This window comes from Raphanus sativus, chromosome 9 (assembly GCF_000801105.2).
Source record: "Raphanus sativus cultivar WK10039 chromosome 9, ASM80110v3, whole genome shotgun sequence".
NCBI lineage: Eukaryota > Viridiplantae > Streptophyta > Magnoliopsida > Brassicales > Brassicaceae > Raphanus > Raphanus sativus.
In genome coordinates, this window is record NC_079519.1 from 134,248 (window position 1) to 150,480 (window position 16,233).

A 16,233-nucleotide genomic window follows, 5' to 3' on the forward strand; every position below is an offset into this window, starting at 1 on the left:
AATAGGGTTTGAAAAGTCGGAAGATGTTGTTCCTGTGTATATTGGAGATGACCGTACCGACGAAGATGCGTTTAAGGTATGGTGACATTGGTCACAAGGGGTTATATAAGTTACGTATCATCAACTACTATACTTTTTAGGTTGAAATATTCTACTTTTACTCAACAGTACTCGGACTGATATTTTTTTTTGGTGCAAATACTTCGACTTGATATTGACATAGTAAATTAACCATATAATTCGAATAGGTTCTACGTGAAAGGGGACAAGGTTTTGGGATTCTGTCTCAAAAGTTCCAAAAGAAACCAATGCCTCTTACTCTCTCCAAGACCCTTCTCAGGTAAATTAAGTCTTACCTTCTGATGTAATATATTGAAATTACACTATAATTATGATTGGTAATTTTTTATTAAAGAACCCATTTTCATTTGCAGGTAATGAGTTTTCTGAAGCGTTTAGTAGAGTGGAGAGGAAGACAGTCGGGGAAGCTTGAAAAAACAAAACATGCAACATTAATAACACCTGAGTTTATTTTATAATTTTTGAGAAGAATAATCAGTATATATAGACAACCTTTTAAGAAACTAGTACTAGTACTAGAATCCCGGAAGGTGGTTTTTTTGGGAACTTTACCTAGAGAGAGGTGTCTTGGCGGAAGCATATTTACTTTTTTATCGATCGAGAAATTGTAAATTCGTTTAACGATTCAGAAAATGAAGAGAACAATTAATATAGTTTCCAAACTCATTTATCTTCTTTGTTTTCACTTTTTTCGTTTTTTTTTCATTTCCACATCCTCACATAACTAATTCAACCATCTTCGAATTACTTTTTGACAAAAACATTTTTCTTTTACTTTTTACTGTTTAATTACTGAATATGGATAAGGGTATCATTACACTCCATAGTCCTCAACTCCATCTTATATAGTAAACTCTGAAAATCTAATCAACAAAATGAAAATATTTTTTAAAATTTTTTTTATCAAAAATAGTATGGTAATTTTCTTTATTTGCTAATTTCAAAACAAAACTTTATCCTAGTGATATATAAGATTTTTCTTTCTACTAATTCATCCATCATTTAAATCATATGAATACATATGCGTACTGCGTACATATAACTAAGTATTATATAAGTAGATATAAATCATTTAAATAAAGTTTAGTATTAAATACGAGGGAAAGTACTGTTTTGCAGCGAAAGAAAAGCGATCTTGTCTATTAATTTAAATATAAAAGCAGAATTATATAATATATATTTAATACTGTGATTTTGGGTGTCAGAAGGAAACACTACCATATAACCAACCAAATTCAAATACGAAAGTAGTATTAGATTTTTCTGTATATATATGTCGGGTCACCAACTTGAATTTTTTAAAATGATAGATGGTTTAACTCCCTTTTGAACATGAATCTTTTCGGGACCTTTATATTACATTTTCAAAATCAATCGTATATTATTCATCAATTTATCTAAACAAATATAATAAGCTATCCATCCTTAGTGCTCACTGTTAAGCCATGGAAGCAAGTTCAACAGCTGGGATATGATACTTATTTTCATTTAGCAAAAAAAAAACTTATTTTCCCAAAATAAATGTTGGAAAATACTTATGGGTTTAATCCTTTCTGTTAATAGGCATGCGATTCATTTGTTTTTTTCAGGAGTATTGTTTTAATGTCCGTATGTTATTATACTATGTACAAACATCAATATAAAAATAGCATGCAAATTATATCCAATCTATTAAAAAAGAGTCCTAAATTTTATCTATTGTTAAAAGTTATCAATTTAAGTTTTGGACTCTTTCAAATATATATAATTATAACTAAACATGATTTTAGATAAGTGTATATTATGAAATATTCCATATTGTTTTAGGAATCCTTAAGCTAACAATAGTCCTATAAATAATGAGTATATAGATATTACCATGATCACAACAACATCAAAATCTTTATGGCTATGTTTAATAATTTATCTACTATTTAGAAGTTATCATTTAAATTTGACATACTCTAGAATAATAGGTGTTTGACTCCTTAAATCTGTTTGGTTCTTTGAATATATCAAGGACTAACAACTTAATTTAAACCAGCATATAAATACACATTATTTCGGTTAGATATCTTTTAAACCAACTTCCATTCTAAGCCATAACTGACAAATTGTACCTTCGAACCAGTTCATTTTAAATTCACTTTATGTCATGATACTTGTATGCCTCACACGTTCCCATGTTAGCTTCTCTTTACATTCCAGTTATCAAAATCTGCACCTACTAAACCTTATTATTTGCTTCTCTTTACATGCTACTTCCCATGGTCTAAACCGAAATCAAAAACCATAATTAAACTGGAACCAAACCAAAAACTAAAAAACCTAATTCCACGCTTTTAAGCGCGGATACTATCCTAGTTTTATATTTAAATGATAAATTGACATAGTTAGATAAGTGGTGTGCTAAAGCCTAAAACTATGAATTTTCAAATGTGATGTTTTGAGTATTATGACAAACACGTCGTTAGATAATTTAACAATTGTGTATATGTGTGAAAAAAAAACTAAAAGGCAGACGAAGGAATCTTGTGAAAGTGAGGTCTCTTTTTTTCTACTTTGAAGGAACTTTCCATTATTTAAACAAAAAGACAATTATTATATTATAATGTATTATGTGTGTATATGGAACGGTGAGTTATTTTTCAATGGTAGGTGGTGAAAAGGAAAGCCGCTATAAAGTAACACTACTCAGGTTGAATGAGGAGTTGGAATCCACTTAAAGTGGTTGAATTATGTAAAATAAACATATAAAGCTATATATGCTATATGCTAATGTTATTTTGCACTAATCCTTTCTTTTCTAATGTGTTTGATATATTTGGATTTTGGACTTAAAGTGGGACAACCAACGTGCTTTCATTCCACGAGAAGACATGGCTCGATACGTGTAAAGAAGCTAAAGCTGCTAGGTGCGTGTATCTTCGCTTATATTTACCATATTCATATAATTATTGAGATGTTATTATTTATTTGCTCACATATTGAGATATTATTTAAAGAAGAAACCCCTTTTTTTTTGATCAAAGAAGAAACCCCATCATTGGTGATCCAACTTGAAAAGAAAGAAAGTAAAAACTAAAAACTAAGTACGATCTCCTCCAATTATTGCGATCAACTCTATTTGCAAGTTACTATACGGTAGCTTCTACCTATGCAAGTTTAACTATGTGGTAGCTTCTTTTTTTTTCCGTCTAAAAGTTATATTGATAAAAAGCCCAAAACCAAAACATACATAAACCCAAAAAATAAACCGGACAACACAAACAAAAATAAACAAACGGGCCTAAAGCCCACAAGACCCAAAGAAAAACCCCATCCCGCACGACCGACACGCCGGAAGAGAACGCCACGTGTGTCCATCCTCCTCGAGACCTGAACACGGTTCACCCGATCTCCTCCCATGCCGCCGCCGCGGCGGACACCTTCCAGAGGGCACGACCGATACCTACTAGCCGTCGCAAGCCTCGGAACCAAACAACTGACTCTCGCTTCCAACGAAGCCTGAAACTGAAAACGCTTCGCCCAAATCTTGTACTTTAAAACAAACCATGGAGCGTTCCGTCGGATTTTACCCACGGTCTCATCCCGGGTCCTCGCGTTTCACTTCTTCTTCATCACCATTTTCTTCCCCGGAGAGCTTCCCTTAGGAACTCGAGCACTCAACCGGATCTGAAACCAACCCTCACACAGAAAATACCAAACTGAAGAAAATCAGAGCATAACAGAGCCTCCGCCTAAAATACATCCTAAAGCCGACCGTTCTCCTTTGACAAAAAAGAGCCACGACGGAACCTAAGCCGGCCGTGTAACAACCTGTCCTGCGGAACCACCCGTCCGTAGACCCAAGCTTGCAGATCATTGGTGACAGCTTGTCCTGTGGAAATGCTGTTAAAGGGTGAGGACCTGGTTCGAGTCTCACCAACAACCTAATTATGGAGATAGTGAGATCTCATAATAGAGGGGTTGGGGTCGGTGCGCTGCAGCAGCGCTGTGAGCTTGGGGTCCATGGGCAGGTGTTCCACGGGAGGGTTGTCACAGACCGCCCTTCTTAACGAAACAGGAGGCGCGACGGAAGCTAGAGTCGACCGTCAACGGAAAAACGAAGCACCGCCGGAAGCAAAAGAAGAGCAAAACGGAGTGACTACCATATAACCCACAATAAATCCCGTCCGACGGCGTGGCTGAAGGGTCCACCGCCATCGGCGAAAACAATTTTACGATCTACTTTCTCTCTCTACTCACTTTCTCTCTCTCCTTTTCTTGTTTGTAATAGCTTCTACCCATTTTTTTTTTCTTTCCTCACTATGTGGTAGCTTCTACCTTCTTTTAAAAATATGACTTAATTTCTTTTATAAGTGACCAAAAATATATAGGACCAGACATATATCAAATCTTCCAAAATTTAGTTTCACCTAACTGTACCTAATCAACAATACATTAATATTTTGTATGAAACAAACAGTATATTTTAATGAAATTTATGAAAAAATAAACAGTGTACTTGTACTCCTTCCATTTTTATTAGATGTGGTTTATCATTGTATACTCAGATTAAAAAAATAACCAAAATCCTCATATTTTTTAAACAAAAAATCATTAGTTTTCACTCAAACAAATTCGATTCAATAATAAAGTAGAAAACATAATACAAAAATGATCATGTAATATACAAATTAATAATTTTTATCTTAGAATTGAAAACATCATTTAATTAGATTTACATTACGTTTTGTATTTGTACCTTCTTGGTTTCAGAGCAAGAATCCATGACATGTTTTAAGAAACTTTTTGTGAAAGATCTATTCACTCCCGAACGAGATTTGTGGTTAAGTGGTAGTGGATGAGTCTGGAATGCTACGTTTCAGGTTTGATTTTCCGCTATACAAAACTAAGTCATATTGTTCTGCTCACCTTATGTGGATATAGATCCATATTTTAAGAGAGAAAAAATCCATTCGCGGACTTGCGACTACTCTGAATCCAACTAGATTAAAAGAAAAGAAAAAGATCTATTCATCCTGATAATGATGGGACGCTATATATAGCAAGTGAGATACATTGTATTAACAGTAGGAATGAGAAATGTGAAAGACTCAATATATTACAGATAGATGATTTGGATGTTGACAAAAAAAACATGAATAATTTGATTAAGGAAATGCATACGACAAAAAAAATAGAGCAAACATAGTTTGTTTTTCTATGTGACAGCTATCACTGAGTCACTAAACTATGCACATTAACAATGGGGTTCATGTGTTATTCTTTGGATCTGTATCCCAGATCAACAACTAGTATGATATTCCATTTTGTTGAGACCAATTAAAACCTTCAAATCCTATATGTATAAATTCCCAGCAATGGTTGAGACGATCTAGATTATTATTTAATATTATATGTAAGATATTAATATAGAACATTTTTGTCTTGTCTTGGTGCTTTTTGGTGGCCGCCGGGGGTGGGTGGGTGGGGGGGACTTCTAATATTCCCAGCAATGTATTGTTTTTAGCACGTCTTGATGCTCCTACTTATACTGATTTTCAATGATTCTTACTTATTCGAGCAGTGCCAACTAACAAGCAGGTTCACTGTTTTGTGTACAGTATCATTTTACTAACACCATCCATATATTAATTGTTAATTAAATTGTCTACATGAATATACTTAATTTGTAAATACTCATTATGTTTCTGTATAACTTTTTCTTGTTATACAGAAAGTGTCACTTTACAATTTTGAAAAATTATAATTATTTTTAATTGAAAATTGTATTGATTTTATAAATAATTTTATTTATCTCAAATACTATTGGTCAAAGATGTGTAATTAATAACAAATTATATACATTTCCGTCATTTTTTTAATCTGTGTGAAAAATGCCAAAATTATACTTATATAGAAACTAGGGAATATTAAATATCATTATCTATGTATGCACACATATATATATTCCCCAATTACAGCTTAAACCCCATCATGTGAAAGCTATAAGGACCAATTAAAGCTAACACGCATCTAATTATCTAAATTAAAAAAAACGGTAACAGGGACCATCAATTAGATTCTCATTATTAGTTAATTACGTTTAGTGAGGCAATAAATCATGTTTCTAAGCATATACGTGTCCTCCAATGGTCCCCTCCTCTTCTCTGCTTACTTCTCCCATGTTGCAGGCTTTGAGGATGGCCTTAGCTTAGAGGAAATGTTATACTAGACATTATTTTTTAAGTTACTAAAAAGCTAAGTTTAAATTTAATTGGAAGATTAAGATTTCAGACCATGTGATTAAGTGGTCTTCGTCTGGGGAGCAGATTTAGTTTCGTTCCAATAATTATCCGTTTATAGGTTTTAAAACGCAGGGAATAATTAAACTTTGAGTAGATGTATTTCTGCACGGTTTTTATAATCTTATTGCATTATAAGATATTGGAGAAAGGATAAAAGTATATATTTCAGAAGTTAGAGCTAGGGTTATAGGGTTAGTTGCTTAGATCTTATAATTCGTTCTACTGGTTATTGTTATACTAGAACGATCAAGATATTCTTGGATTCCAAATAACAACTCTAATTATATATAGCAGATAATTGGGGTAACGAATATATAATATTTCATTTCAAATCACTGAAAACTGATGATAATTCATTAGGACTTCAGTATGGTGCAAGGTATTATCGAATATGAATTTTATAGGATAGTACGGAATGACGCAGTCAAACATGTATTCTCATAAAATAGTAGAATTGTCGGCTGTAAAATCGTCTATATAAAATGTCTTATCATTATAATAGCATAATTAATTGAACGCTAAAAAACTGAGTGTAACTACCAAAGAAAATAATAAAAAATACAAAAGAAGTTGGCAATGAAAAACTCAATTATACAATTTTTTTGTTTAGTTTGATATTTTATTACAGTTTTTTGAGTAATTATAAAACAATTTTGAACAGAAAATTCTACTTCGTAAAATATACAGTATTTAGATTTTATCTGCAAAAAACTTGACAAATAATTTTACTTATTTCACGTTAGAGATTCTTATAAACGTGACTCTATTAATTAGTAGAAATCTCTCATATCCTCAGTGCAGAATTTTTTGATCCTTCACTAAGCTAAGAAAATTTTCACATCATACTTTACTTTATCTATACTGTTAAAGCATAATTCATCGTAGAATTCTGCCTCTGCTTTTTCTAAATATTTACAAAAATATGCCATTGTCATATTTGGAATTTTTTATTGTTCCCCCAAAAATCGCTCGACCAATCATATTATACCTTTTCTAAACCATTCGGCTCGACGAATCTAACCTATGAGCACATAAGTAAGACCCATCTGATCTTCCTTTTTTGTTTTCTCCTTTTCTATTTTTTTCCAACGTGTAAACCATCTTTGTAACCAAGTTCTAGATTTTTATGGGCCAAGTTTACAGAAATATGAGATTAATAATTGGGTCCATACGCTAAATTATCTTTCATATTAGACGTTTGGTACATGGACTTTAAGTCCAATTTAAATTTTGCAAAACAACTAATCCCTCTGTTTCATTATAAGTGTCGTTTTAGATTTGTGCACATGGATCAAGAAAGCATTTAGTTTGCATATTTTTAATATAAAAAACATCATTACCGATACAATTCAACCAATAGAAAAATAGAATGGAGAATAAAAGTTAATAAATTTTGCATTGAAACTCTAAAACGACACTATTTTGCAACGGAAAAATTCTCTAAAACGACACTTAATATGAAACGGAGGGAGTATTATTATTTTTCTCAAATCAATATATATGTTTAAGATATTGGTCATCCAAAGTATATAAAACAGTTATTAAATATCTTTTTGCAACTAACTATTAATACTGTTACAAAACACGTTATAAAAGGTTGAAGTACAAATATTAAAATATTTAAAAGTATAATGTTTTGTGGGATCACAATAATTTTTTTGTTACACAATCTTGAATATAAATAAAATGAATATAAATCTTGAAAACTTCTATTATTATAAATTATCATGTATTTATAAAGAATTTTGTGTTGTTTTATAATAAACACAAAATAAACATCAATAAAAATTAAATATTGAATTAACAAATACATCAGTGTTCAGAATATAAGAGGCAGAGTAGTATGATCAGAAACGGTGCTAATCCACTAAGACTGATATAAAGTAAGTGAAAAACACATTTTTGATTTTGATATAGATAATCTATATCGTGATTAATTATAATAAAAAGTATTTATGTAATTAGATATTTATATCATATTTAAATTACAATAAAAATATTAATTTCACGCTTTGAAAGCGCGGATCAAAATCTAGTACATTCTTATTTTTAAAAGAAAATTTCTTTGATACCTCTTACAAGCCAAAATATATAAAAAAAAGACATTTTTATACATTTTCCCCAAAAAAGAAGACATTTTATACAACTTCCGTAATTAATTTAATTACCAGGCCTTGTGCAAAATCCAATGGGCCAACAAAGTAATCAATATTGGTATACAGATCGGCCTTTTGAACAACACTAGAGTAATATAATCTGATGCGGAATGCGGCCATGTTGTTGGATTGGATACAATGGGCCTTATAGTCTAAAATTCGTGTAGCGCCAAAAAGATTTCGAAGAAACGGATAGGTTCCAGTTTTTTTTTTGGTGGTAATAAGGTTCCAGATTTTTTTGTTTGTGTGGTTTGAGCAAACTTTAATAATTTTGTTTTTCTTTTTGCAGTGAGTAAGAATTTGTTGTAGACTTAAAGAATTTCTTAACATTTTATGTGTCTGAAACACGTAAGAAAACTACTGTATGTATATTTTACGACCTTTTTGGTGATTTTCATTTACAAAACGGAAACAACTTTAACATGTTAAGCTTAGAACAATAAGTAATGTAGGTGTGTTTCAAAGCTTTTAAGTAAAAGTATAATATTTACAACTGAAACAAAGCAAATAAGCAATTAATTGTGCTGATCAATACTAGAAGTCTAGACTCAATATGGTGGATCTTTTTTTTGAAAAAAAAACATAGTATATGGTGGATCTTGTTGTGCCACTAATCGATTTAAGCTGATAGGTTTCCAAAAATGTTGATCAAAAATTTATGGTTTCTCTTGATAGAATCATATATATAGAATCAAGGGGATACGCTATCATATTTCTATAAGCAAAAAGGATTATAAAGTGACAGAGATTACACGAATTTACAGCATATTCTTGATTTTCTTTTAATACCAACAAATCCTAAACTCCAAACATACATACATATGTATCTGAGCTGAAAGAAATGAGTATATGAGTATAGTAATGCTAACTCCCTTCTTTACTCTATCCAACTCCAAAGCCTAAATGTATACGTTTTTTTAATTGTAACACTGTTTATAGAGATACCTAAACCACTATTCCAACTGGCGACTTGGAGTTGGCGTTAATATATAAATTTTCCCATATTTCATTTTAAATTAGTAGCTTAGCTGTGCAATTATAATAAAAATGAATAAAATAGTCAATAATGATATACAATAAGCAAATGATTAAGATCTGTTAAAAACTATTGTTTAGTCATTGTCACGGCTGAGTTGTCCACTTGTCCCCCCCAAAATTTAAGTTAGGATAATGAGTATCCACTTCCTATAAATTATTGATATCAGCATATACTAGTTATATAAAAATTGTAGCGTTAAACAATTTCGTGACTTTTCATAGTACATAGCATATACGGATATACCATTGGCTTACCAATCTTTAAAAATAAAAAGTTTGAACAAACTATTTGGTATAAAATTTGTTGGGTTATTCTCTAGATGGAAGAATCTCTGATTTTAAATTCTACAGGTTCACTCACTCATGGTTGTCGTAGAGCAAGATAGATGTATAAGAAAAATAATTGTTAACATATGTTTTTTTAAGGCGGACACTATTAATTTGCGTAGATTATTTGGAAGATAGTGTCAAGTTGTTTGTAACAATAAATCAATAAAGACAGAGTAGGAGAAAAGGAGACAAAAGATAAATGTTGGAAGTTGAACCCTACCTCTTGTTCACTTATCCCAGAAAGATGTGTTTTTGGCAATCGCGTAAATTTTGGAACTGACATTTTTTTCCGTGCCATTTGGTTCTCTTCTCATATTTTAAAAGATATAACAAAAATAGTGTTATTTCAAAGACAAGTATATGATTTTTTGTTTTGTTTTGCAGTTGTTAAGGGAAGACAATATCAGCAACAAACAATAATGAATCAGAGATTTTCGTGAGTTGATCTTCACTTTACACATCGTACAGGAATTTCCGGTAACGGTATAGCCGGTCTACAATCCAAACAACTATTCTTTTCAAGGCTAGGAATAATGCGAAAGTATGTAATATTAACTCCATGACCGCTTAACCATATTCTAGAATTGTGAAAGCTCCTTTGGTCATATGGTTTGACGAAAAGTTCATTAATACTTTTATCCCCAGAGATTTGGATTTTAATTCTCGGAAAAAACGAAATTATGCGAAGTAAAGAAATTTTTTTTTACAAGAAACTGCAGCATGACGCAAAGAGTACCGTCAAATGTAAATTTCATAAGACAATTCAGATGATGCAGTCAGACGTGAATCTTCATACGATATATATAATTGTCGGCTACAGAATCGTCTTTAATATTTCTCATGGTTGTAATAACATAATTGTTCAGCGTTAAAAAAAATTATATTCTAGAATCTAAACTATTGTCATAACTCATGAGTAAGACATTTCTATACACAGCCACAGAGTCAAAATAGTGCACGATGTATGGATCTCCTTCAACGAACGTGTGACAAGATATGCCACAACAACTCTAATATTCATGCATTAATTCAGAAGACAAAAAGTTGCATTTATACAACCTGTCCCAACTTTATCTTACGCCCACTCGAGCTTGCATATTAAAGCAATAAAAAAAATTCTTATAATTTATATTCTAAAATAGAATAGTGTATTATATATCTACACCGTCCTGTCCAGTGGTTTGTGATAATATTACGAACGTGTTATCGTTGAAGTTCAATCAGTGTAAATACATGTTGATAATATTTTACATTAGCATATAACAGAATTGTTGCATCTAAAATATATTAAAAATAAACTTGGTAGAAGCTTTTAATCTTCAAAAAGACAGAGATACAACACTATCAACACAACAGATTGTTTTTTTTTTGCTCCCTCGTCTAAATGGTTCATCAATGCTAAAAGAGAGAGAGAGATCTTGATGAACAGGGTTGTAGCTGACATTTCCGTACATACGCAACGGGAGTGTGCGAACGATGGTAATCCTTGTGCACACGGGTTTTGTAAATATTTAGGTTTCTGTTATTGTTTGTCTATTGATATTCATACCAATATTACTAAACATAAAAGTTAGAACTTTAAACGCACATATAAACATCTGATTATATTCAACGCTTATATTTAGATTTTCCTAACATGTGCTACATATTTATATCTATAAAAGGTAATTTTGTGAGTAGATGCATTATAAACTTTATTAAACTAAATTATATTTTCATTTGATAAAAAAAAAACTAAATTATGTTTTTTATACCAATATTGCTAAACATAAACGTTTTTTTTTTTTTTTTTTTTTTAACATACATACATAAACGTTATAACTTAGATAATATCCCGCGCTTATATTTAGGTTTTCCTAACATGTTCTACATGTTTATATATATAAAATATTATTTTGTGAATTTTGTTTTAATTGTAAACGCAAAAAAACATAAATTTAATCCCCTTTTTTTGGCTTTTTAGTTGTTGAAGTAGTCAAAGATAGTTTTATGGCACTTTTTTTTTGTTTGGACCAACTTGGAATCAAACTATCCGATCACTCCAATGATTTGGAGTCTCTTGAATGGCGAAGGAAGTGGATCTAAAATTTTACAATCTTCAATCTTCATCGTCTAACTACTATACTCAGTGTTTCAAAATATGTACTTCGAGTTTTCAGACGTTACTAATTAAAAGGCCCTATTTTCCATCTATTTTATTTATTAATTTTATACCTTACCCTTAAGAAGATAGTTTTTGTTTTCTCAAATACATTAACGATAAATCAACCATCTTATATACGGACCCGTAAGCTAGTAGTTAACGATAAATCAACCATAGTGACGTTATCACCATTTAAGCTTGGGCATTTTTTCGGAAAAACACTAAAATATGTCTTTTGATATAAAAACACACACACAAATAGATTTTTTAGTTGTGTTATCTTATACATGGAATTTTTTATGTTTTAAAATATGGCGAATACACTTTCAGTATAAAAAAGTCAAAAATATGATGAAGACACTATGACAACACGCATAATATTTTAATAATGGTGACACAATGATAATATTTACTATTGATATTAACCCAAGAAAAATGTATAACATAGTAGAATATGTCATTGTTAATTGACAATAAAAATATGAGACTTTGAAGTAAGTTTACGGTATGTCACATTGTTATTCAAAAGTAATAAGAGAAACAAAGTATGGAGAATATTGTTAAAATATCAATTGAATGATTATTCATCTGTATATAATTTAATCACGGCTTTTTAAAAGAAAAATGAATTAAATCTATGGATCCAACCAAGTTAACTTTTTATCAATTATTTCCCCCGGTATGGACCAGAATTTAATAAAAATGATAAAGTAGCTTTCAACCGTCGATCAAGGACCATGTCGCCTGATAGAGAGCATCTCAATCGTTGATGTCTCCTAATTTAATATAAACCCACCAATCAAATTCAGAAAAGCTGTACTCATTGTTCTTTATTGATTAAATATCATATACCGACGGCAACAATAATGGTCCCACATGCCGGCAATTAAAATATCATATCATATCGGGCTTATGTGTTTCTCCTTATTTAAGGCGAGAATCTCTTCAACTTCAGAACAGAAGAGAAAGAAGAACACAGAGAAAGAAAGAACGGAGAGAAAGAGAAGTGAGAAGACTCTCTAGTTTGTCCCGAAGGTTTAAGATAAATCATGGACGCTTTTGATGCGATTCCTAACCACGTTATCATCGACATTTTGAACAGAGTTGGTGACGTCAAAACGCTGATACGATGTCGTTCCGTCTCGAGACGATTCAACTCGCTCGCTACTCAGTCAGACTCCCTCCTTCTCCAGCTCGATCAGATCCTCGGCGCCGGTGAGTCGGAACCAGAGATCAATTCTCCGGTGTCTAGCTTCTTCCGTTCGATCTTCAAATCCATCAACGGACTCCTCCCGATCTTCTCCACATCCGCTAAACCGGCGGAAACACCGAAATCTCCGGCTCAGATTCTCGCCGGATTCAACCGGATCCGGAGTCTTGACGTGGAGCTATACGGCGGCGACGCCAATCTCGAGAAAGGTGCCGCCGTTAAGTGGAAGGCGGAGTTCGGAGAAACTCTCAAGAGCTCCGTCATCGTCGCTTTCCGATCGGCGACGGTCAACGAATCCGCCACGGAGTCTCCGGTCAACGCCGCGGAGACCGATTCAGAGTTCGTCTGCGGATTGAAAACGCGCGTGGTGTGGACGATCAACGCGTTGATGGCGGCCTCGACGCGTCACCACCTGATGAGAGATGTGGTGAAGGAGCACAGGGAGATGGAGAGGCTAACCGTGCGCGACAGAGAGGGGGAAGGCACGGTGGTGATGGACGCGGCAGGGATGAAAGAGTACAGAGAGACGGAGGCGCGTGCGGACGAAAAGGGTTTCGAGCGCGTGAAAGAGCGCACGGAGATGCCTAATGTGAGGATGAGTATGAGGCACGCGCCGTTGCTGAAGCTGAAGAGCGGGATCTGTCTCGAGGCCGCGACGCTCGTGGTCGTGAGGCCGAGTGGCGTGACTTCCGATGACAACGATGCTGAGCTGGCGACGGAGGCGTTCGCCGCCGATTGTATGTACGGAGAAGCCGTTATGTCGTTGCTGAAACGTAGGAGAAATGTGTTAGAAATGAATTCCTTCTAGAATGCATGATAAGGCCCAATGGGCTTTTATTTGTTTGGCCTTTTTATGTGTAGTGTATACCGACAACACCGTACAAAGCTATCTGTACTTGATGGCGTATGAGTTTGGTCAAACTCGAATTATTACAATTAATAGAATATGATTACCACATTAAATGCGTTGTTTCAGTACGGTACAAACAAATAGTTATATCTAATTATGTAAGATTCCCTTTTTGTCTGAAGAATCGCGAGGTTTATGATGGTGTGGGTATTATATGGAATTAAACCAAGCAATTAATATTTAAGCAAATTGCAATGCGAGTCGAGATTGAATTCGATTGAATCCGAGTATAAGCCCATTAAGGCCTGATAAAATTGCTCCCAGAGAAAAGCAATTTTGAACAAACAAAAAAGACTAATAATCTGATCTAGATCTCTTTCAAAGTTAAAGTCTATGAGCTGTACCTCGACTTTTCAACATCCTTATCGAATTTTCGTTAACAATAAATTATATATAAAGAATTGAATAGATATCATAACCATCACATAGTTTAATATACTAATCAGCTTTTGTAGCCATTGGGTGGTATTATCACTATCATGATAAAACATATTGTTATTTGATTAGGTCACCTCACCCATATAATTCTTAACATTATAATTAAAGAAATTAATATCCTGTTGTAAAACAAAAGGTGGTCCTATAGATGATATCAGAATATATTTCACAATATAAAAATCTGATTAGAGAGTGAAATAACCATAGCTTATAGGTATGAATGATGCTTCAATCCAAAACTTTGATTTCAAGTTAGAAGTGTTAAGCAACACAATGTTCATATTTATCAGATTTCCTTTTCCCACATTTGTCATGGATTTTGTCGCAATTAAGCTTACCTTTACGACATACTTATACAATTTATCTATAGTTAAAGTATGTTTGATTGTGATTTTAGAAAGAAAACTAAAAGACTTAAGTTTGTTAAAATGGTTAAGATGTGAAATGCCTAACTTTTTTGAATGGGACTGTTAGTGCCAATGGCGCCTACCCACATGCTTTCTCAATGTTGTCGCTCTCAAGAGCACAACCAAATCAAACACTATCTTTATCTTTACATAAGTTTTTTTTGTTTGGAAATTAGTTTAAAAACAATATGTTCCTTTATACTACAATATATGTCTGCAGGAATTGTTGCTTAACTGTTAAATAAAGCTTTATTTCTAGTGCTAATGGCCTACCTCTATGTGTGATGCAACTTAACATGATAACACAAACCTAACTTTTCATTTCATCCTTCAGTCTATTTGATTGCTGGGGCATGATATACTTATTGTTTATGTGATTGTTGGTCCAAGTGCATATTTATCATTCCAACAAATATATACTTATAAAGGGCTCAACGCAATTAGCGCATCATTGGTAAATTTAAGTGAACAAGAGTGAAAGTGGGGAACCGGCATGCCTATTTACCCATTTCATGTCAATTATAATAGTAACAATTGTGTGTCATAATTACTAACAAGACAAAAAATGTATTATTATTTATGTATGTTCTAAAATGCGTATTATTTTCTAATGATCTACAAGAACTCGCAATAATTCATCAAGTTTCACACAATAGTTCTACTACCAAACGTCCAAAATACCCATGCTATACATGTTTTTATTTGGGCTATGAATGATGATTAGATGAAGAGTTTCATGAAAAATGCTGGAACCATGCTAAAACTAAAGCTGGAAACAGACCTGCACCTCTTTCAATTATAGTAAAGAAGGAAAAAAATTGTGCGTGAGAAGCATGACAATATATCAAAATATTGTGTTTGAAGCAGAAGTTTAAATTAATTTGTAACTTACTATTAACAGTAGAATTTCCACACAAAAAAACGTACCATTAACAGTGTGATTATTTGAACTAGAAATGGCAGAATATTGGAGAATCAAAACTCTTTGAAGAGAGCCACAATTTAAATAACTTTTCCAAATATTTTTATCTGCAATAATATTTTTCTAATTGTGAAACACATATCAAACAATTCATTTTCCATGTCGAAATACTTTTATCACACACTATTCCAATTGTTCATCACATCATTCTCATATCACATCATTCACATCCCTAAAAAAAGTTTACACTTCTGAAATTCATATTCATTTGGTGTTTTAGTTTGGTGATCTAGCTGGAAGGTAGTTTAAACTAAGAGATGGCAAAT

General features: G+C 32.6%; 2 protein-coding genes across 2 annotated transcripts in view; one reads left to right on the forward strand and one right to left on the reverse strand.

The window, feature by feature from the left end:
- Nucleotides 1-16,233, reverse strand: part of LOC108824483 (uncharacterized methyltransferase At1g78140, chloroplastic) — a 39,021-nt gene that overhangs the window by 8,245 nt on the left and 14,543 nt on the right. The window lies entirely within an intron of this gene.
- On the forward strand, nucleotides 12,960-14,193 carry LOC130499683 (F-box protein AUF1-like). Its single transcript, XM_056994008.1, has one exon. It carries the CDS (start codon nucleotides 13,070-13,072, stop codon nucleotides 14,036-14,038), a length of 969 nt encoding a protein of 322 aa, XP_056849988.1. The 5' UTR covers nucleotides 12,960-13,069; the 3' UTR covers nucleotides 14,039-14,193.

Excerpts from the sequence above, each read along its gene's own strand:
- LOC130499683 (XM_056994008.1), top strand. The coding sequence starts at position 13,070 with ATGGACGCTTTTGATGCGATTCCTAACCACGTTATCATCGACATTTTG.